General features: G+C 33.9%; 1 protein-coding gene and 1 long non-coding RNA gene across 8 annotated transcripts in view; one reads left to right on the forward strand and one right to left on the reverse strand.

The window, feature by feature from the left end:
• Positions 1 to 20,779, forward strand: part of LOC144283740 (uncharacterized) — a 99,675-nt gene that overhangs the window by 3,845 nt on the left and 75,051 nt on the right. For 4 of the 7 annotated variants that reach the window (XR_013352282.1, XR_013352283.1, XR_013352284.1 and 1 more), the window contains exons 2-4: positions 20 to 137; positions 12,880 to 12,916; positions 20,617 to 20,660. This is a non-coding gene — a long non-coding RNA (uncharacterized LOC144283740). Of the gene's footprint in view, positions 1 to 19; positions 138 to 1,725; positions 1,833 to 2,550; positions 2,736 to 12,879; positions 12,917 to 20,616; positions 20,661 to 20,779 lie in introns of those variants that run through there. The other 3 variants (XR_013352286.1, XR_013352287.1, XR_013352288.1) reach the window with 3 other exon arrangements.
• LOC144283738 (sulfotransferase 1 family member D1-like) overlaps positions 928 to 20,779 on the reverse strand; it is a 36,394-nt gene continuing 16,542 nt past the window's right edge. Inside the window, exons 2-8 of the mRNA XM_077848240.1 lie at positions 17,441 to 17,598; positions 13,875 to 14,000; positions 12,873 to 12,970; positions 8,588 to 8,714; positions 7,440 to 7,534; positions 3,759 to 3,939; positions 928 to 1,299 (exon numbers count right to left, since the gene is read on the reverse strand). Coding sequence (XP_077704366.1) covers positions 1,187 to 1,299; positions 3,759 to 3,939; positions 7,440 to 7,534; positions 8,588 to 8,714; positions 12,873 to 12,970; positions 13,875 to 14,000; positions 17,441 to 17,588 — 888 coding nt within the window. The 5' untranslated portion in view covers positions 17,589 to 17,598 and the 3' untranslated portion in view covers positions 928 to 1,186. The remainder of the gene's footprint in view (positions 1,300 to 3,758; positions 3,940 to 7,439; positions 7,535 to 8,587; positions 8,715 to 12,872; positions 12,971 to 13,874; positions 14,001 to 17,440; positions 17,599 to 20,779) is intronic.

Consider the following 20,779-nt stretch of genomic DNA (forward strand, 5'->3'; position numbering starts at 1 on the left):
CTGTTATTTTCCCCATCAGAGGAGATTTTCAATGATCTTTGTAAATGTGTAAACACACCTGGATTGGCTGGATGTCATGAGGTATGATTAACGTGCAGTAGCAGCAATTTGCAAACATGGAAGAGAGACAGTACAGGGTAAGTTAATAAGGAATGTGGGGATAAGAGTGAATACCTGTTAAAAAAAAAAAAAAAAAGATCAGAACCAAATTGTCCTTTCTTTCTGCTTTTTGTGGTTAAGTGCACTGCCAGGTTACTGACTAGGAAATGTAGGAAAAATTAGAATACCTTTTTAAAGAATTGAATGAAGATCAGTTAAAGTGAAGCCATGAAAGTTGTATAGCATGATGTATGACACACAGCTCTCAATAAATATCAGCTCTTGATATTGTGGCTATTTCTTATGTTTTTCTTACAATTATTTCTCTGTATATTCTTTTTATTGCTATCCTGGCCTAAAGATCTTTGAATTCAGGACCCATGTTTTATATTTTGTCATCTCTGAGGCACAATATTTATACACAATTTATTAGTCTGATATTATGGTAACTGATGACTTTGTTTACGTAACTACTGCATTATTATGCAAGCAATACTTTGGTAACACGTTTGTTTACTTCTTTCTTGTTGCTGTTCACGATCATGAACATACAAACTATAGCGGGAGACTAAGATTGATTTTGATAAACTATCCAAATGGAATCTACAGTAAACCATTCTAGGGCAATATACTTCAGTAAATTCCTTGCACAAAAATGTCATTGTTCTTATATTACTCTGGTATCAGTCTAAACATATGACAAGGAGAAATTAAAGCCTTTTTAAGGGGATATTTGGTTCTAATTCACCCATCTTGAAGACTCCCCTAAATATCTGCTGTGCAAGTCCAGTGACCCAAAACTTGAATTTAAAAAATAAAGCAGGTGTATTTATAGATTTTAAACTTTGTTTTATTATTTTGTCTTTAAGAAGAGTAAGAACATTGTGGAAGGTAATTAAAATCATACAGACAGTATTGGTTTTTTATATGTAGACTTTGAAATTCTTTGAATATTCTATTACAAACCACTAATATTAGTAAATAGAGAAAATTAACATACAGAATTCTTGTCACTAAATGTTTGAAGGGATATTTTTTCTTTTAATTTAAGTGTCAGTTAAACAAGTTGGAGAAAGAGCAGGACTTCTTAAATCTCTGAACGAAACCGCAGTGTAGAACCTTTCATTTTCTTTTCATAATCTTTTTCAAATCTTTCATACTGGGCTACGGTGAATTGGTTTTTCCAATCTCCTGAAATACCTGAAAAGAAAGATTAAATGTACATTTGAGACTACTATAAAATTTCCTTAGATCAGTTTTCATTTGAATTACCACACGTGTATTTTTAAATCTTCAACGTTTTCATATCCATTTCATTACTCCATCCTTTCAAACTCTTGGGCCTTCTTAGTTTTCTAAAAATCCCCATGGATTTTTTCCAGTATCCTATATAAAGAAGTAATCCCTTCAATAGTTTCAAGAAATGTCACTGGGAAAAAATCCAATGTCTCAAAATCTTTATTTTTTGGCCCTAAGAGCTTTGTTAACAAAAAAAGAGATAATTTTTCAGTCCTTTTAAAACTATATTTTCCAATGTTAAGTGATAACTCATGAAAAAATTTCTATGATCAAGTAAGATTTGGAAGTGACTGGGTTAAATGTAATTAAACATATGTGTTATTACAGGATTGCTCAGTCTTCAAAAGACTAACCATATCTAAAACCTTTAAGGAAAGACAAGGGACATAGTATTTGCAAAGAATATCTGATAAAAACAATGGCATTTCTCACAGGTAATCCAGAATTCATTTGCAAGCCTAGTTTTAGGGAGAAAAAAAGGAGTGGGGGAGAAAATATGGCAAAATAACTTTGTTCATCTGTCCCAGGATTTCTCAACTTTGGCATTTTATTTTATTTGTTTATATTTCCACTGTTGACATTCAAAGCCAGACAACTGGCTGGGTGGATGTGGGAGTTGCTCTGTGTATTATAGTGTGTTTTCAGCAGGATTCTCAGCCTGTACCCATTATATGCCTATAGCATACTCTTAGAACTATCAAAAATGTCTTTGGATGTTGTCAAACATTTCCTGGGAGGCAAAAATCATACCTGGCTGAGATCCAAATATTCCTAGAAAGACTTACCCATGGCATACTTTCTAACTTTCTAAAAAAAAAAAAAAAAAAAAAAAAACCTCTGGATGCACAAAGATACATCATAATTAATGAAATTACCCTTAATAGTCCCTATATAAGTTCTTACCAAAGTACTTGTTTCTCCAAAATTATCTTAGATTATATTAATAATTTTCCACTCTCTACTGTAAGATTTTATACCTCTGCCCACTGACATGTGTTGTATGACTCCTCTTTGCCTCATTAACTTTGGGCTTCAATTTTTCTTTTGCTTTGGTTAATAGAATTTGAATCTGTGCAATATATACCACATCTAAATAGCAACTTTAAAGGCCTTGTAAGTTTCCAACACCTCTTTTGTTTTCCTGTCTACTAGAATATTGGGCATATCCCACAAATGGGTAGCTTTTTCAGCCTGGATTTCAGAAAGAGAAGACACTGAAGAAACTGAGACCATGAAAACCAAGTAAAACTGAACAGATTCAAAAGAATAAGCAAAACTGATGTATGGCCCACATTCACCAACGTTAAACAAAAAATAAAACTTGTGGTTTTAAGCCACTGAGATTCTTGAAGTCTTTTTTTTTTTTTTTAAGTTTCAGGGTGCCTAGGTGGTCAGTTAGTTAAGTGTCTGCCTTCATTTTAGGTCATAATCCCAGGTTCCTAGGATGAAGCCCCACATCAGGCTTCCTGCTTAGTAGAGAGCCTGCTTCTCCCTATCCACCCCACTCATGCTCTTTCTCTCTCTCTCTCTCAAATAAATAAAATCTTAAAAAATAAAAATAAAAAAGATTTCATTTACTTATTTGAGAGAACAAGAGACGAACAAGCAGGGGGAGAGGCAGTGGAAAAGGGACAAGCAAGCTCCCCACTGAACAGAGAGCTTGATGCAGGACTCCATCCCAGAACCCTGGGATCATAACTTGAGCAAAGGCAGATGCTTAACTGACTGAGCCACTCAGGTGCCCCATGGAGTTGTTTGTTTCACAGCAGAGCTAATACATACATAAGTAACAGAATCTATGCTTCTCTGTCTCTCTGTCTCTCTGTCTCTCTCTCTCTCAACATGCAATTCAATTTAACATATTTTTATTAAGTGACTATTTTTGCAAGATGCTAGTTATATATACATTGAGATAATGCTAGAGATGCAATGATTTACCATATCATAGCAACAACCTCAAGGAATTGACACTTTTCATCATTCACTTGGTATGCCTAACATCATTTAAGCTGACTACTCACCACAGCAAAAATTTTAAGGAATATGAAGAATATTTAGAGAGTTCAGACAAATGAGAGGCATTCTTCTGATATAGCAAAGGAGGCCAAGACTCATGCTTATTAATACATCAGCTCTTGAGTAAACATTTCTCCTTAGAAGGTTTGCCTTACATGTTAGGCTTATAGAAATTATAGTTTATTTGCCACAAATTATTTCCCCTAAGTTTTTTTGTTGTTGTTGTTCCTAATTTTCTTTTTTCTTGCCATCATACTCAATCTCTTTCCATTTCCTATAATATGGCTATACTCTCCATGACTGTAATTAGCAAGCTGTATAGAAACTAGTATATGATTTCTCACCCTTTCTCATGAAAGGAGATACAGAATGATCCATATTAAAATCTGGTACAGTGGTATAATTTGTACTTGGATTCTGTTTCATCACATTGAAAGAGCTGTGATAGAGGATTTTATCCACAGTTTCTTCTGACAAATCTTTCTCTAGAAACTGTAACAACTTCTGAATTTCATGTTTTGGATTCTAAAAAAAATATAAAGAGAAAGAATTATTTCAGAGAGATTTAATCATAAAATAGGCAATGCATTTAATAAAGTTCTACATATGTCAATGTGGTAAAGGAAATTATTTTATATTTTTATGTGCGCTTTTTATTTTGCATTCTAAAGTACATGTCCTAGTCTTGGCCAGGCAATAACCTGCTAAAAAGAAGAGTAAATTTTGTTTGTTTGTTTTTTTCTTTCTCAAATTTTTAAATTTAAATTCTAGTTAGTTAATATATAGTGTAACATTGGTTTCAGGAATAGGATTTGGTGATGCATCTCTTACATATAATACCCAGCACTCGGGATCCCTGGGTGGCGCAGCGGTTTAGTACCTGCCTTTGGCCCAGGGTGCGATCCTGGAGACCCGGGATCGAATCCCACGTCGGGCTCCGGGTACAAGGAGCCTGCTTCTCCCTCTGCCTATGTCTCTGCTTCTCTCTCTCTGTGTGTGTGACTATCATAAATAAATAAAAATTTTTAAAAAAACTTAAAAAAAACCCATGGCTCATCATAGCAAGTGCTCTCCTTAATACCCATATTTTTGTTTCAAAAAATGCAGAAAAATGGGTTAATATTCAATCTTTCACACTCAAAAATATAATTAATCTGTAGAATAACAAGTGGTAATAAAGCAAACTACTATTATTATAAGGTATAATGTTCAAAATCCTTGATCTCCTTTTTAAAATCATATCTAATATCAAGAATAGATTACCTACCAAAAATGTTTTTTTAAAGATTTTATTTATTTATTTATTTATTTATTTATTTATTTATTTGAGAGAAGAGAGAGAAAGAACACGAGCAGAGGGGGTGGGTGGTGAGGTGCAGAGGGAGAGGGAGAAGTAGGCTCCCAGCTAAGCAGGGAGCTGGATCCTGGGCCCAAGACCTGAGCCTAAGGCATAATCGATTGAGCCACCCAAGCACTCCTATCCACCAAGCATTTAAAAAATACTCATCCTTCTTAAACTCTTCCAAAAAGTAGAAGAAGGAGTAATACTTCCAAACCCATTTTACAAGGCCAGCATTACTCATATACCAAAACCAGATGAGAATAACACAAGAAAATAGCAGATTAACATTTTTGGTAAAAATCAATGCAAAAATCCTGGGCAAAATATTAGCAAACAAAATTTAACAGCACATTAAAAGGTTTTAATCCGTGATCAAATGGGATTTATCCCAGTGATGCAAAAATTGTTGAACATTAGCAAATCAATCAATGTGATAGACGATATTAACAAAATGAAGGGTGTAAATCATATGGTCATTTCAAAAGATGCAGAAAAAGCATTTGGCAAAATTCAACATCAATTTATGATAGAAACTCTCAACAAAGTGGTGTAGAGGGAATATACCACAATTATGAAGGCTGTATATGACAAGCCCATAACTAATATATTCAATATTGAAGAGCTGAAAGCTTTTCCTCTAAGATCAGGAACTGCAGTCAACAATAACTGTAGTTAACAAACAATGCTGCATCGTATATTTGAAAGCTGCTAAAAGAGTAGATGTTAAAAGTTCTCATCACAAGGAAAAAATAATGACGTATGGTGATGGATATCAGCTAGAATTACTGTGATCTTTTCATAATATATACATATATTGAATCATTAGATTGTTAATATTATGTTATATATCAATTATGGCACAATTAAAAAAAAACAGATTATTTATCTCAGAGTGATAGTGGAAAGAAAATACTCATCTCTCTCTCCTACCTAGATTTTTTGATAGTATAACTATATGAGGAGGAAAGTAAACAAAATCCTGTCCATTTCCAGCCTAAGGAATGGTATGGAAGAGAAAGAGGCAACAATGAAAAGGAGAGATACATTTGATGTATTCCTTATGATTTCTGTGCTCCAGACTCCACAGGATACCTTGTAAGAATAGTGAAAAAGTAGCACTCAGACCAAATAGTTTGTGCCCTGTTACCCACTACAGAGATGATCTTCTTGATGGTCCAAATCAAACTGAAGCTGAAAGCCATAATCTTAGTGACCTCATGAAATCAGGCAGAAAAGCAATCTGTTTAGGTTTATTGAGCTACCCATCTCAATTCATGGAAATAGAATCAGAGAATTTCTGTAGTGGCTCTAAAATAACCTATTTCTTGTATAAGCAAAAATAAACTTGGTGGAGATCAGCACACATCTTATTCAAGGAGAAGAATCACAGTGAAAATTGAAGTCCAAATTGTGTCAAGTCTATCCTGTGAAAGTTAAATGAAAGTGATGGGAAAAATGTACACCATTCAGGCTTGGAATGGGAATATTTGGGATGGATTTGATGGCACAGAGACTCTGGAACTCTTGAGTAATTTTGAGCCTCTCCACTCATATTTAAGGACACTAAACTTCTTTTGCTTAAAGACCTTATTATGATCTAACATGGGAGATTTTCTTTCCTGATAACACCTATCCTCTTCAGGATCCACCCCAGCCACCCCCCCTTGTTGCTTCAAGACACATAATTAGAGTAATTGGTCACCCTTTAATCCAGAGTGACTGGTAAAAACTGGTTTAAACAGGATGTAGAAGAAGCTGGGAATCTAATGAATCTGCCAGAGGGGGTCACTTTAGCTGGGTAAGGCAATTTCCCTAGAGGCCATAGAACAGATTTCCCGAATAAGAGATGAAGGGTAGTCATAGTTATCTAAAGGAATTTAGGTGTGAACAAGCTGCCTGAAACACATTCAACTTAAGAAATGTAGAACATTTCTTAAATGGACTATTTGAATAATCAGATCAGGATAAGTTTTTGATCAAATTGGAGAATGAATTAATTTTCACACTAATAACCAGATAGAAGATGAAAAAATAAAAACTAGATGTCTTATAAATTAAATTACATGTTTTCTCTACTGTGCTTACCCCTTGGGGAAACAATCACAAATAAAATCATTTTAATCCCTACATCCAAGGAGCTTACATTATATTAGAGTAGGGCAAGAAAACATAAGAAACACATATGTCAAATAATGAGTGGTAGTAAATGATATGAAAAGAACAATAGCAAAAGAGATTTTAACAGATAATAAAAGGTGGATTATTTGACATTATGGACATGAAAGAACTCTGGAGTGTTAACATTTAAGTTAAGACATGAAGGATGAGAAAAAGATAATTTGAAAATAGTGGGAAAAAATATTTTGGACAGGCTCACTTAGTAAGAAAAGGAAAAGTGACAGCAGAAGAGGTTGGAGAGATAGGGACTAAATAATGCTGAACTTTAAATTATCTTAATGATTTTGTATTTCACGTAGAAACAGAAATCATTGACAGATTTGAAGAAGTGGGCATACTCTCATTTATATTTCCAGATAATTTTCTCTGAGTGGACAATAGAAGCAAAACGAGGTACTTCAAATAAGATAGTTGCCTAAACTAGAGCAGGAGGCAGTAGTGATACAAAGAAAGATGAATCTGAGGTTTCCCCCCAAAATTAAAAAAAATTATAGTTGCCTCTTACCTCTTTCATGTCTTCATAAAATAGATAAAAGATACGATAATCATTCCTCTTCTCCCACCAGCCCTTCACATGGTCATACCAAGAACCAAAAGCCACTAAGGTGAAAGACACAGTGTTTGGAAAATTAGAACTATTTATGTAAAGAATTGTTAAATATTATTCCAAGTCATTATTACCAACCCAAACACACTTATTAGTTCAAGAAAGAGGGATGGTAGGATAATTAACCCTGTTCTCATTGAATTTGTAATCTATTTAGGAGGGAGTAGCAGGGAAGTTCATAGAAGAAGGAGAAAGGGAGAGAAAATCATAGAGATGAAGAAGTTAATGAAGGGCTGTGGGGGAAGAGAGTGTATTTGGGTCTAAGAAGAAGAATCAGGTTTTGATAAGAGTGAGTAGACATTCCATGGACAGAGAATAGTCCAAGTAGCAACAGGAGTAAAGGTTTGCAAGATATCATTGAGATGTTCTTGCCTTGGAAAGAGTTTTTAATAGAAGAATGTTTATATGAGAATTTTAAGTAGAGCTACTACTATTGGCATAAATGTTTTCCTGGAAGAAAGAATACAAAGGTAGAGAAACAGAGCCTTGAGGCTAAAATCATCACCCTAGAATTTTCGGTTTATATAGTAAAAATAAGGGAATGGTAAAGAAAAGAGAATCCAAGAAATATGTATAAAATCAAAACAATACAACGGCCGCACAGCAAGAGAAGAAAAGTTGTCACTAAGCACTAATGAAATAAGACTAAGAACTGAAATATCTGTGTTAACATGTTTCCCAAAAGTTCTTTTTTTTTTTTTTTTAAGATTTTATTTATTCATGAGTGACAGAGAGAGAGGCAGAGACATAGGCAGAGGGAGAAGCAAGCTCCTCACAGGGAGTCCAATGCGGGAACCCTGGAATCACGCCCTGAGCTAAAGATAGATGCTCAACCGCTGATCCACCCACGCGTCCCTCCCAAAAGTTCTTAAAAGGAAGAGACAACTATATATTCTGCTTCCTCTATAGTCTACCTAATACATTAGTGGAGTGCTAGGCAAATATTAGGTTTATAATAAACGCAGATTTATGTTTAACTGTTCTATCTCCTGGCAAAAAGACTTTTCACTATAGAACTCCTTGATTAAAGTAAGAGTTGAACCTACCCTTCCCAGTCATGAATTTATCCAGGAATTCCTCCCAGGTACCAGCCTTTGGGTGTATTTTTGCCATCTGGTAGAAATAATAGTAAGATACAGCCACATCTTTAGCATTTCGTGCAACATACACCATCTGTGGGGAGATATGGCAATCGTCATTTCATTTATATTATTTAATAGTTGGTAAACTTTTGCTTATCTTGCAAGAATGCTGATTATTTCTTTTCTACTTCCTGATCTCAGCATTTACATGTATATCCTGACATGGAATATTCACGATTATGTATCATTTTAACATAAGACTTGTACTTTCACACCCTGTTTCTCTTCAGCCTTTGAAAAGAACATCTCAAAACACAGAAAACCAAATAATTACAATAAATATTAAATTAACAAAAATGAGCTAATATTGTTCTTAAATTAAGAATTTTTGTATATCACTTATGAAGACATGTAAAAAGAAACATAAAAGTTACAAAACATGAAAAAGATAAACATTCTTTTATTTTTAATTTTTTTTGTTGTTTTCTTTAGAGGAGGGATAAAGAGAAGGTAAGGGGCAGCAGGAGAGGGAAAGAGAGAATACCAAGCAGGTTTCACACCCAACACAGAGCCCAATGCTGGACTCAATCTCAAGACCATGAGATCATGACCTGAGCTGAAATCAAGAGTTGAAACCTTAACTGACTGAGCCACCTAGGTATCCCTAAAGTAAAACTTTTAAAGCTGAAAAAAATGTCTTCTTTTTAACTGAAAATAAATTATAATCTGGGTACATTTAATCAACAATGATTAAACATTCTTCATTCTGTTCATGATCATGGCTACATACCAATTATTGCTGTTTATAATTTTGTGTGAGATTAAAATTTACTTTATGCATAGAGCCTTAAATCTGTTTGAAAACAGAAATTTCGAACATATTTTCCAATAGAAATGACATTGCTATGTCTCAGTGGTAATTAGGTTTTCAGGTAAGTCCACTGAAATCCATTAAGCTTACTTCTTATACCATATGACATACACTGCAGAGATCACTGACATATTAAGCCATTGCATAATATGGGCAAAGGAAAGTGACTGGCAAGAAGACAAAGCCCAATAGTATTCATAAAAATTAAACAAGATAACATACTCAGATGGCAGAGGATGTCTTATTTGTGTTTGCATTTATAATGACAATTACAATATCTGGTACATACACAGTAGCACTTCTATAAATGTTTATTGATTATGTACTTATTAAAGAATTTTGCTTACAGGAAGCTAAAACAGAATTCCAATGGAATTCCAAGGAGAAATTAAAAAAAATATAGTCAGATTTCAACATCCTTCTCTCTATAGCTGATAGAAAAATATGAAAAATGAGAAAGTGACATTAGTACAGATTTTGCATATATGAGAAGAATTTTAAAGGAATATCATAACAACTTTATTACAAAAATTTAACAGTTTAAGTGAAATGGATCAAGTCTTTAAAATGCATAAACTACGAAAGAGCATGCAAGGAAAAATACATGATCTGAATAATGAAATACATTGAGGAACATGGAAGACATAAATATTTATATGAAAGGCATTGAATTTATGGTTACAAATCTTTTCAGATGAAGAAAATTCCAGGCCTAGATTGCTTTGCTGGTGAATTGAACAAAATATTAAGAATGAAACAGTACCAATTCCAACCAAATACTTCCAGTAAATTGAAAAAAAATAAATACCTTCCAACTCATTTAATGAAGCCAGAATTACTCTAATACCAAAGAGATTATTCTCTAAGGATAAAGATATTACAATGGAAAGAAAGTACAGGTCCATATCTCCCGAAGACACAAATTATTTTAAAAATCAGCAAATTGGCCCCAATAATATATAAAAGACAACTATTAACACATATCATAAATTAATACAATCAATAATTAAATAAAAGGTGTGAAAGATTGTTTTAACACTTCAAAGTCAACTGACATAACTAATCATAGTAACAGACTAAAATAATGGAAAATCATATGATTGGTCTTAATAGACACAGAAAAAAACATTAGACAAAATCCAACATGTATTCCTGTTAAAAACTCAGCAAAGTAAGAATAGAACAGAACTTCCTCAGTTAGGTCAGTGGAATATACAAAAAAACCTCTAGGTGACATCACCATATGAATATTCCTTAAGATCAAGGGCAAGACAAGAGCATCTCCTCACTCCTATTCAGTATTATATTAGATGTTCTATCCAGTTTAATAAGTCAAGAAAAATAAGTAAAAAGCATCCAGATTAGGAAAAAAGAAGTAAGAATATTTCGTATTTTTTATTTTCTAAAAGCATGAACATCTATGTAGAACAATGAATTGGATCTACCAAAAAAAATCTGTTAGGTCTAGTATGTGAATTCAGCAAGTTTACAGGATAAAAGATTTAGTTGTCCATATGCTAGTAATAAACATTCAGAAAATAGTGTGTTTGTGTGTGTGTGCATGAAAAAGAGAGGAAAAGAGAGAATTACTATTATATCAGAAAATTTTAAAAAGGACATTGATACTTATAGATATTAAATAGATTCTTAGATCTAACGTGATAACCGAAACAATAAAGCCAATAGAAGTAAACAGAAGTGGGAATATCTTCATAACTTTGGGGAAGGCATTTTTTAAACAAATACACACCAAAAAATAGAAAATAAAGGAAAAACTGATATAATGACCAACCTCAAAATTAAGAATTTTTAAAAGAAGTTAAGAAAGTAAAAAAAAGGAAAAATAGAATGAATTAAGATATAAAATGTCCAATGATTTCATCAAAGGAATTGTACCAGAATATATAAGAATTTCTACCTAAATAATAGAAGAAAAGAAGCCCTTATAGGAAAAAAGGCATGGCACTTGAACAGATACCTCGGAGAAGGTATCTAAGCTATGTAAAAGTCCTTTAATTATTAGTCATTAGGGAAATACAAAGAAAACCACAGTGAAATGCCACCATACATCTACTAGTATGTCTAAAAATAAATATTTGTAGCTATATGTTTGTTAATGAGGATATAGAGTAACTTAAACTCTCACACTACTGGTCAAAGTGTAAATTGATTCAAGTGATTTGAAAAGATATTTGAAAATATCAAACTCAGCAAAGTCTTAGATTGCCTAAAGCTGGACAAACGGACACCTTAATTCCATTCCAAGATATAAAACCAAGAGAAATATGTAAATGTATGTGTATGTGTAATGGAAACTTATATAAGAATGTGCATTGAAGTACTTTTTAAATTACTGACAACAGCAACCACCCAACTGTCCACCAATAATAGTACTGTGGGTAAGTAGGTCGTGAAATATTCAAGTAGACATAATGGAATGCCTTATATCAGTGGTTTTCAAACATTATCATGGCTCAAATTCACCTAGAGGTTTTATTAAAACTCAGATCTGAACCTCATCCCCACAGTCTTTGATTCGCTAGTCTGAATTTAGCCTGAGATTTGCTTCTCTAACCTGCTATTTTTGCTCAGGGTACCACATTTTGTGATCCAGCAGGTTACATTAAAAAAAAACAAAAACAAAGTTACAAGAATAAGAATTGATCTAATAAATATTATGTTCAATGAAATAAATTAAATATTCAAGATTATATATATTTTCCTATTGCAAACAAAATTGGCAAACTAATTTATGGTAAAAACATCAGGATAGTAGTTCTCTTTGAAGATAGGGATTGTTGCCAGAATGTGAAAAAACAGAGCTTTTGGGTGGCTGGTAATGTTCTATTTCTTGATCTGGGTGCTGGTTTCATGGGTACACTCACTTTGTAAAAATTCATCAAGATGTGTGCCTAGGATTTATGTGCATTTTTCCATAAATGTTATACTTGAATTAAAATGGTTATTTTAAAAAGAAGCCTAAAACAAATCCACTTATATATAATTATAAATCCATATTTATAAATTACAATTATATTGAATTCATGAGGAAGCATTTCTAGTATTATTTAAATAATTAAATTAAATATTTAAAAGTAGATACTGAGTGAAGAGATTTTGATAGAAAGAGAAATTTTAGAGAACAGAAAACCTCGAGATAACCAGTGCTTGGGCACTAAGTCTATATCTATATATCTATCGCACTGGTCTCCAATGGTATTATTTCAACCATTGGATATAGAGACCACATCATTATTTTTGGCATGCTTTATCCAGAGGTGGGAATCTCCCGTCATAATTTCTGCATGATGAGTAAAAGAAATTTCAGCACAAATAAGGATTTCTTTTTTTCTTTTTTTTTTTTTTTTAACTTGCTACCTTGCAGTTATTCTTCCAAAATGAAGAAGGGAGAAGTTGAACAGGTAGGTGTGTTTTCACTAATCTAGGAGGCTGCATTTTTTTCAAATCCTCTATACCTGCAAGAACAAAAGTTAAATTCTATTATAAATGTGGAATCACAAAGGTCAATTACAATATAATCTAAGGCTTTGTAAACATTAACCCCACTATATGGCTTGAAATGACTATATAGCATTGGAGATCTATAATATCTACAACAAGATAAAAAAAATGATAAATTCTGGTTAGTTATGCTGTTTTATTTTCTATGCATAGAAAATGTATGTATATATGTATGTTTTATTTTCTATGTATAACAGACAATAACTGTAAAATCATATATATATATATATATATATATATAACATATTTAATGGGCCAGGCTCCCAGGCAGCCAGCCTCATATATAATGTCTTGCTGAGGTAGAAACATCAATAGGCCAATGTCAAGACATCCAAAATTTTCCTTCATTTATCTTCTCTTGTACTCATTTACAATATGAGGAAATTGAACTAGAATATTTCAAAATCCCTTTCCAGCTTTCTTTATTTAATTTATAAGATCAAACTAAGCCATAAGGTTTATAACTAATCCTTAAAATTTTAATAATGCAAGACCACCCATAATTCTGTTTCTCAAGTCTGTGAATATCAGCTAATAAGCAGTAGACATGATCTTATTCTGGAACAAACATTGAATTTTCTGTATATAATGATTGTACATTTAAATGCTGAAGACTTCCATCTGTGCTATTAAGAAAAAAATACACTCATCAAAATTTTCTCTTATGCAGATATTGTCTTTGAGTGTAAGAGGCATATAATACGGTTATTAGTAGAATCAAATTCTTCTTCTACTATAGACATTTATGATTCAAATGTCCAAGGTCTGTCTATATCAATTCCATCATGACTCCTCTTGTCACCACAAAATGTTAGGGGGATTTATTCCAAGATGAAAAGGAACATTCAGGGAAAATACCATTCTCGAATCCAGGAATTATCAATTCCATGAACGGCACTCGTTTGTATATTGCATCCCGCTTACATTTCTCCACATCTCCATTGTTATAGATCAAATCCAATATTTCGCTGACCCAGGTTGTCCCTAAAGGAAAAAAAAATGGAACACCTTTAAACTTTTCTGTCAAAAAGAGTATAAGAGGGTCAATATAGGTAGAGAAAAGTATAATATCAAAAACAAAAATATCTTCCTTTCCATTCTCTTTTTCCAACGAGACATTTTTATCTATCTTGAACGTATACATATGTATTGTGTATGTGTGAATGTGAGAGAGTAAATTTGATTAAAATAACCATAAAGTTAAGCCATAATAAGGAAGTAAAACATGGGTAATTTAAGAGACAGTGTATAAATCATGTAGCACACCCTCCTGAGTGGAATGGAGAAGGAAGAGGTGGATTTCAATTGGTCCGACTAGCAATTTGTAAATTTCTTTTTAATATTAAAAATATTATTAGACTTTAGGATTGAAGAGTATTTGAGGGAAAAAAACATTTGGTGGAGGTGTGAAAAAAGGATAAAGAGAACTTTGTGATGCATTTGTGATGAATAGTGTGTTATTCACAAACATAAGACAGTAGATTGTTAAGTGGATGGAGTCTTTATATATAAATATATAATATTTTATATATATATAAAGACTCTGGTCTTTATAAGATTGTGTCTCATTAATCTTGAGAAAGGTATTCAAAATACAGATAGCCCCCTACTTAAAATAGTTCAACTTACAATTTTTAAACTTCACAATGATGTGAAATTCAAGTGTTTAGTGGAAATGACCTTTGAATTTCAAATTTCGATCTTCTTCTGGGCTAGTGATAAGCAATAGGAAGCTCTCTCTCTCGTGATGCTGCGTTGCAGCTCCCAGGCAGCCAGACAATAATGAGGGCAAACAATGAAAACCTTATAACCAGTCTATACCACACAATCATTCTTTTTTTCACTTATGGTATAGTATTCAATAGATTACATGAGATATTCAGCACTTTATTTTAAAATAGACTTTGTGTTAGATAATTTTGCCCAATTGCAAGCTTATGTCAGTGTTCTGAGCACATTTAAGGTAGGCTAGGCTAAGCTACGATGTTCAATATTTTTTTTTTAATTTTTATTTATTTATGATAGTCACACACAGATAGAGAGAGAGGCAGAGACACAGGCAGAGGGAGAAGCAGGCTCCATGCACCGGGAGCCCGACGTGGGATTCGATCCCGGGTCTCCAGGATCGCGCCCTGGGCCAAAGGCAGGCGCCAAACCGCTGCGCCACCCAGGGATCCCTGATGTTCACTATTAAATACATTTTCCACTTATAAGTTTATAGAGAGATAATATCATCATAAATCTCTATATAAGTATATGGCCTATTTGACTTCCTACAGTATTCAATGATCAGGTTATTGATGCTGGGCTAAAAAAGCAATTAAAAGATAGGAGGAAAATATCTTTTTAACTGTTTCCATCCCTTCCTCTTTACCAAACATGTAATGAATGATAGTCTCTAAATTGAATATTCATGAGTGGAAACTAAAAAATTAAATTAAATAATTAATCTATGCACTGAATAGATATTTGATGAATGACCTGCATAAGCATGTGCCTTTGGATTGGTTCCATAAATTACAGTACTTTAGGCCTATCTTTTAGTCCTTTCTGATGGACAGTTCTTCCTCCTCATCCTTTCTTTTTTTTAAGACTTTTATTTATTTATTCATGAGAGACAAAGAAAGAGAGGCAGAGACATAGGCAGAGGGAGAAGCAGGCTCCCTGTAGGGACCCTGATGTGGGACTTGATCCCAGGGCCACAGGATCATGACCTGAGCCAAAGGGTGGGTGAGCCAAGTACTGAGCCACCCAGGTGCCCCTTCCTTATCCCTAAATCATTAGTATGAGACTATCTCTCTCATCCTTATAACACAGACTATTACAGTGCTAAGAAAAAAGGTGGGTCAAATTGATACTATCCTTGAAGATTTTGTAGTCTGAAGAAAAAGAGACCTATATTCCAAAGTACAGTAGAATACATTTCATTTCCTGTCGGTGGATGGTTCAAATTGTAGCCACTGAAATCTAATGGAAAGAAATGCCATTTTAGCTATGCTTCAAATTGGAAATGTTGATATTCTGTAATTTTTGCAAAAAAAAAAAAAAAGAAGCACATGATTTGCCTCATATATGGAGTAAGTTAGCTTGGATCCTTTACAACAAAATTAAGAAGGAATCGATATATTAATAACTTTAAGACATGTTCTCAACAGTTAGTAAAAGAAAAAAAAATCAAAGAAAAAAATGACCACATAATTATTTTATGTGTAGCCATCTAGCCACCTATCTTTTAATATGACAGAAGAAATCCAGCTTCAAAGAGCACTTTCATAAATGAATTGTTTGTATAATGGTACCTTCCAAAGGTGATTTTAATGGTTTCCTGCTTGCGAGCATAATTTTTAAAATAACAACAACAAAAAGATGCATGTGCATTTTTCTCTAGGTGCCTTGCCTTTTCTCAACTTGTATCTCAACAAGGAGATGAAAGGTAGTTTGGGTCCCAAACAATTTGGGCTTGGTGAATCAGCTCGGAGAGCAATGTAAATAGTAAGAAAGAAAAAACAAAGCTTTTACCAAAACAAGTTTGTTTTCTATTTCTTCAAAGGTCTGTATTGTACATTTGCTTATTTCCTGATAGGTTTCCTGGAGTATTATAATTTTGATATTACAACCTTCAAAAATTCAGGTGTTTCTTCCCAGGCTTTGTTACATAGCCCTATGTAGTATTTTTAATATTTATAATATAAAAACATTAGTAGTCAATGTACTTATTAAAAACTTCTTGTCCTTAATTCCTTTAAGAAATGAAGGAGAAATATAAAGGAAAGTAGACTTTAGAGAATTTAGCAATTGGAATGGTTGATTGATTAGGAGCTCAAGTAAGTTAATTGGATAAAAGGCAAGAGAAAACCAATTATCTGATATCTCTCTGACCTTTATCACTGGGTAAATTAGAAGACTGTCATAAAAAGATCTGGAAAAATAAAAATTATTGATTCTTATTGAGTCATCTTAATTCCTCCTTTCTGAGATCATCTATTAAGGTCAGCAGCTGTTTAACTTTGTAACAAAATATTTCTAAATGCATTTATAAAATAAAAATTTTAAAATAATAAAATATTAACATTTTACAAAATATATTTAAAATACAATAGATAAAATATGTAAACATTGAAATGCATAGAAGGTATAGGTATGTAATTCCAATGTATCCAAATCATCTAAGATATGCAGTTTTAAGAATTTTTATTTGAATTTGAAAAGGAAAATAAAATGACAGCATCACTTTTCCCACAGGTTAGCCCCCATTCATTTGCAGGCCTTTTAGAATAGTCAGTTTATCTGATTTGAGACAAAATTCTCCCGGCAACTGCTACTGCATTCCCTTGACTAATGATTAGAAGATCAGTGGGCTTATATATATGGGTCTATGTGTAAAAGTACGCATCAGTGAGTACAAATAAATAAAAAGATCATACCAGATTTGGGGTAGGTTGAGATCAGAAGGTCATCAGGTCGGGCCTCAAATGACTCCACCTGGGACCACTCCTCAGCAATGCTCCAGAAGAGGGGGACACCCTGAACATCCACTAACTCCCTCCGGTAGATATCCGGCTTCTTGTCCATTTTTCAGAAACTAGATTTTAAACAAAGGGAAGCATGTTAAGAAGTCTTTGTTTTAATAACATTAATAAAAGTAAAAATAAATTGGGGCTCCTGGGTGGCTCAGGTAGTTAAGCATCTGCCTTAGGCTCAGATCATGATCCCAGGGTCCTGGGATAGAGCTCTAAGGCTCCCTGCTGAACGGGGGAGTCTGTTTCTCCCATTCCCTCTGTCACTCCCCACCCCTGTTCCTGCTGTCTCTCTCTTTCTTCTCTCTTCTCTCAAGTAAATAAATGAAATCCTTAAAAAATAGATATTTTATTAAATAAATTAGTTGTATTACTATAGATCCAACAGCACTAGATCACATTCCTGTGCATTAAGAAAGAGTGGAAGAAGGAAGAGTGTCAAAATTAATAAGATCTCACAGGATTTATTTCATATATGCTGTTTACATGTTAAATATCATCAGCACTTTCCATTGGTATATTGAATTATACACCTCATTTCCTCAGGCAAAGATTGCTGGGATAGATAACAAAAGCACTGGACTTTGGAGTAAGGGGAGTGTAACCAACGTGCTGCCCATTCATTGCAGGGAGGATTTAAACAAGCCCCATAACTGCACTGGGTCTTCTTAACTGAAAACTGAAGAGTAGCTTAACACAGTACTTCCTTCCTTTAAGTTACTAGCTGTGACAGGTAAATTATTCTATCTAAATTATATGTAACAGACCACAAGGAGGAGACCACAGAGGAGGGGTGGGAAAGAGGAACTGACACCAAGGCTGGGTAAAAGAAACAAACTGGAGGTAGGTGAAGTATTGGAGATAGAGTGCTCTGATGAACTTGAACACTGGTGACATGTCATTTCCTATTCTGAGCATTGCTCTAATGAAGATACTTTCATATCTTTTTAGCTCTCCTTATAAGAAGTGGAAGAGCTTGGATATATATCCTAAGTCCTACTTCAAAAGATGTTGTTTTCCCAATTTCACAGGAACCGAAGCAGTTATTCTGCTTTCTCTGTAGTTCTAGAAAAACAGAGACTTTCCAACAAGCTCAGGTTTATGAGGCTTCATGAGGCCCACCAGCACTTGCTGAACCTCTCTTCTCAGATTAAAATCAGAAGTCTCTGGAGTCAGTGGCCATGATTTAACCTGCACCTTTTCTGATATGCGATTTCTTACCTTCATTTCTTTTCAAGTCTTCCAACTCCACCCCTATCCTGCCTCATGCAAAATACTTTTTATTTTAAAAAGTTACAAAGGTACAGGATACAAAAACAATATACAAAAATCTTTTGTGTTCTATACACTAACAAACTATCAGGAAAATTAATTAAGAGGACAACCCATTTATAATCGCATCAAAAATGATACCTCAGAATAAATTTAACAAAGAGGTAAAAGAACTGTACACTGAAAACTATACAACATTAATGAAATAAATTGAAGAAGACACAAATAAATGGAAAGATATTCTGTGTTCACAGATTGTAAAAATTAATATTGTTAAAATGTCCATACTACCCAGGCTAATCCCAGCTATATTCTTCACTATGTCAAAATGTATCATAGAACAAAAGAGGAAATGTGCAAGTCCTTGCTTGGCTAGCTACCAACTTTTCGTTTTCTAGAACAAAGTGTTGTTGCTATTGATTTTGTTATTTGTTCTGCTTTGTTTTTCATTACACTTGTACGTACTAACATAAAGGACAATGTTGTGAAGGCAAAAATAATTAATTCAAAAATACTTATTGAATATCTGGCAGACACTGTGCACTGCGGAATCTAATGAATATAAAAACTTGTGGCTACCTTCATGGTCCTTAGAAGTGAGGGGGAAAGATAGATACTGACCAAACAATCATACCAACAAGTTGAAATTTTCATTGGTGGTAAGTGCTATGAAGCAGAGATATATCTATAAATAGAAGGAACTTGACAGAGTCAAGCTGCTTAGAAATGTTTGCCCTGGGAAATAAGTGAGAATTAATCTGGAGAAGAGGCGAACTTCCCAGCCAGGAAAAAAGCACATGCAATCACCTTAAGCTGACAAAGAAAAATAAGGCCTATGAGCATGGAGCGCTGATGAGGAGTGTATAAATACTTTGCCAAATTATGTGGTAAGAAACTAGAGACTTCAGGATTTTTTGTCTGTGTAATTAAGCGTGTCTGAGATATAGTAGGTTTCTGGCTCTTCTCCACCCAAACAAGAGAGCCCATTGACCTGCCACCAGGCATAATTTTAACAGTAGTTCTGTCCTAATATGAGAGGGTAGTAATACATTAGTGGTTCTGGGATGTTCCTGAGCATCCCTGGGAAGGAGTATATATTTAAATATTATTATTATTTTGCTCTTACCAAAAGTCTTGGGATTTATAAATACCACAGAGTTCCAATACAATAGGTAATAAATATTAAGTTGATTCTTGGGTTTGCCAGACCTCAAAAGTAAATTTGTGACAGCACTGGGTTATGATTTGATGGTATTGGTACTACCATATTTCCTGTTAATATTTGTTACTTTGGGGATCCCTGGATGGCTCAGCGGTTTAGTTCCTGCCTTCAGCCCAGGGCGTGATCCTGGACACCCGGGATCGAGTCCCACATCAGGCTCCCTGCATGGAGCCTGCTTCACTCTCTGCCTGTCTCTCTGCCTCTCTCTTTCTCTGTGTCTCTCATGAATAAATAAATAAAATCTTTTAAAAAATTGTTACTTTTCAAGGGTATCTGCCTGTGAAAAGAAAGCATAAGAAATATAAGAAACAAAGTTTTAAAAGTTCATGGTTAGACATCCCCCCCCCCCCCAGCTGATAAATAACATTCTTTTTTTTTTTAAATAGTATTTGCTGGGAAGTACTGGGTACCAAACACTGTTGCCAGGCAAGACTGTGGCAGAGAAAATGCCATGTATTCACAACACCTTTGTCGCTTTGTAAGCCAAGGGAGCTCTTCTCTAAGTGCTAGGTGGGAGGCTATGCAAAACATGAATCATTCAATAAATTAGATCTTAAAATTTATTCCGTTGAATTTTGTTTCTTAACAGATTTGAGAGCCAAAGTGAATGACATTCAGGGACAAGAAACACAGGTATAACATCCAAAAGCCCTTTTGAGTTCACTGTTTTTCTTGCCCTTGCCCTTTCAGAGGCCTCTTGGTAAGTCCTCTTGGTTTCAGCTCTGTTCTTGCATTCAAGCCATTGATCTAAT

Source organism: Canis aureus, chromosome 14 (assembly GCF_053574225.1).
Source record: "Canis aureus isolate CA01 chromosome 14, VMU_Caureus_v.1.0, whole genome shotgun sequence".
Lineage (NCBI taxonomy): Eukaryota > Metazoa > Chordata > Mammalia > Carnivora > Canidae > Canis > Canis aureus.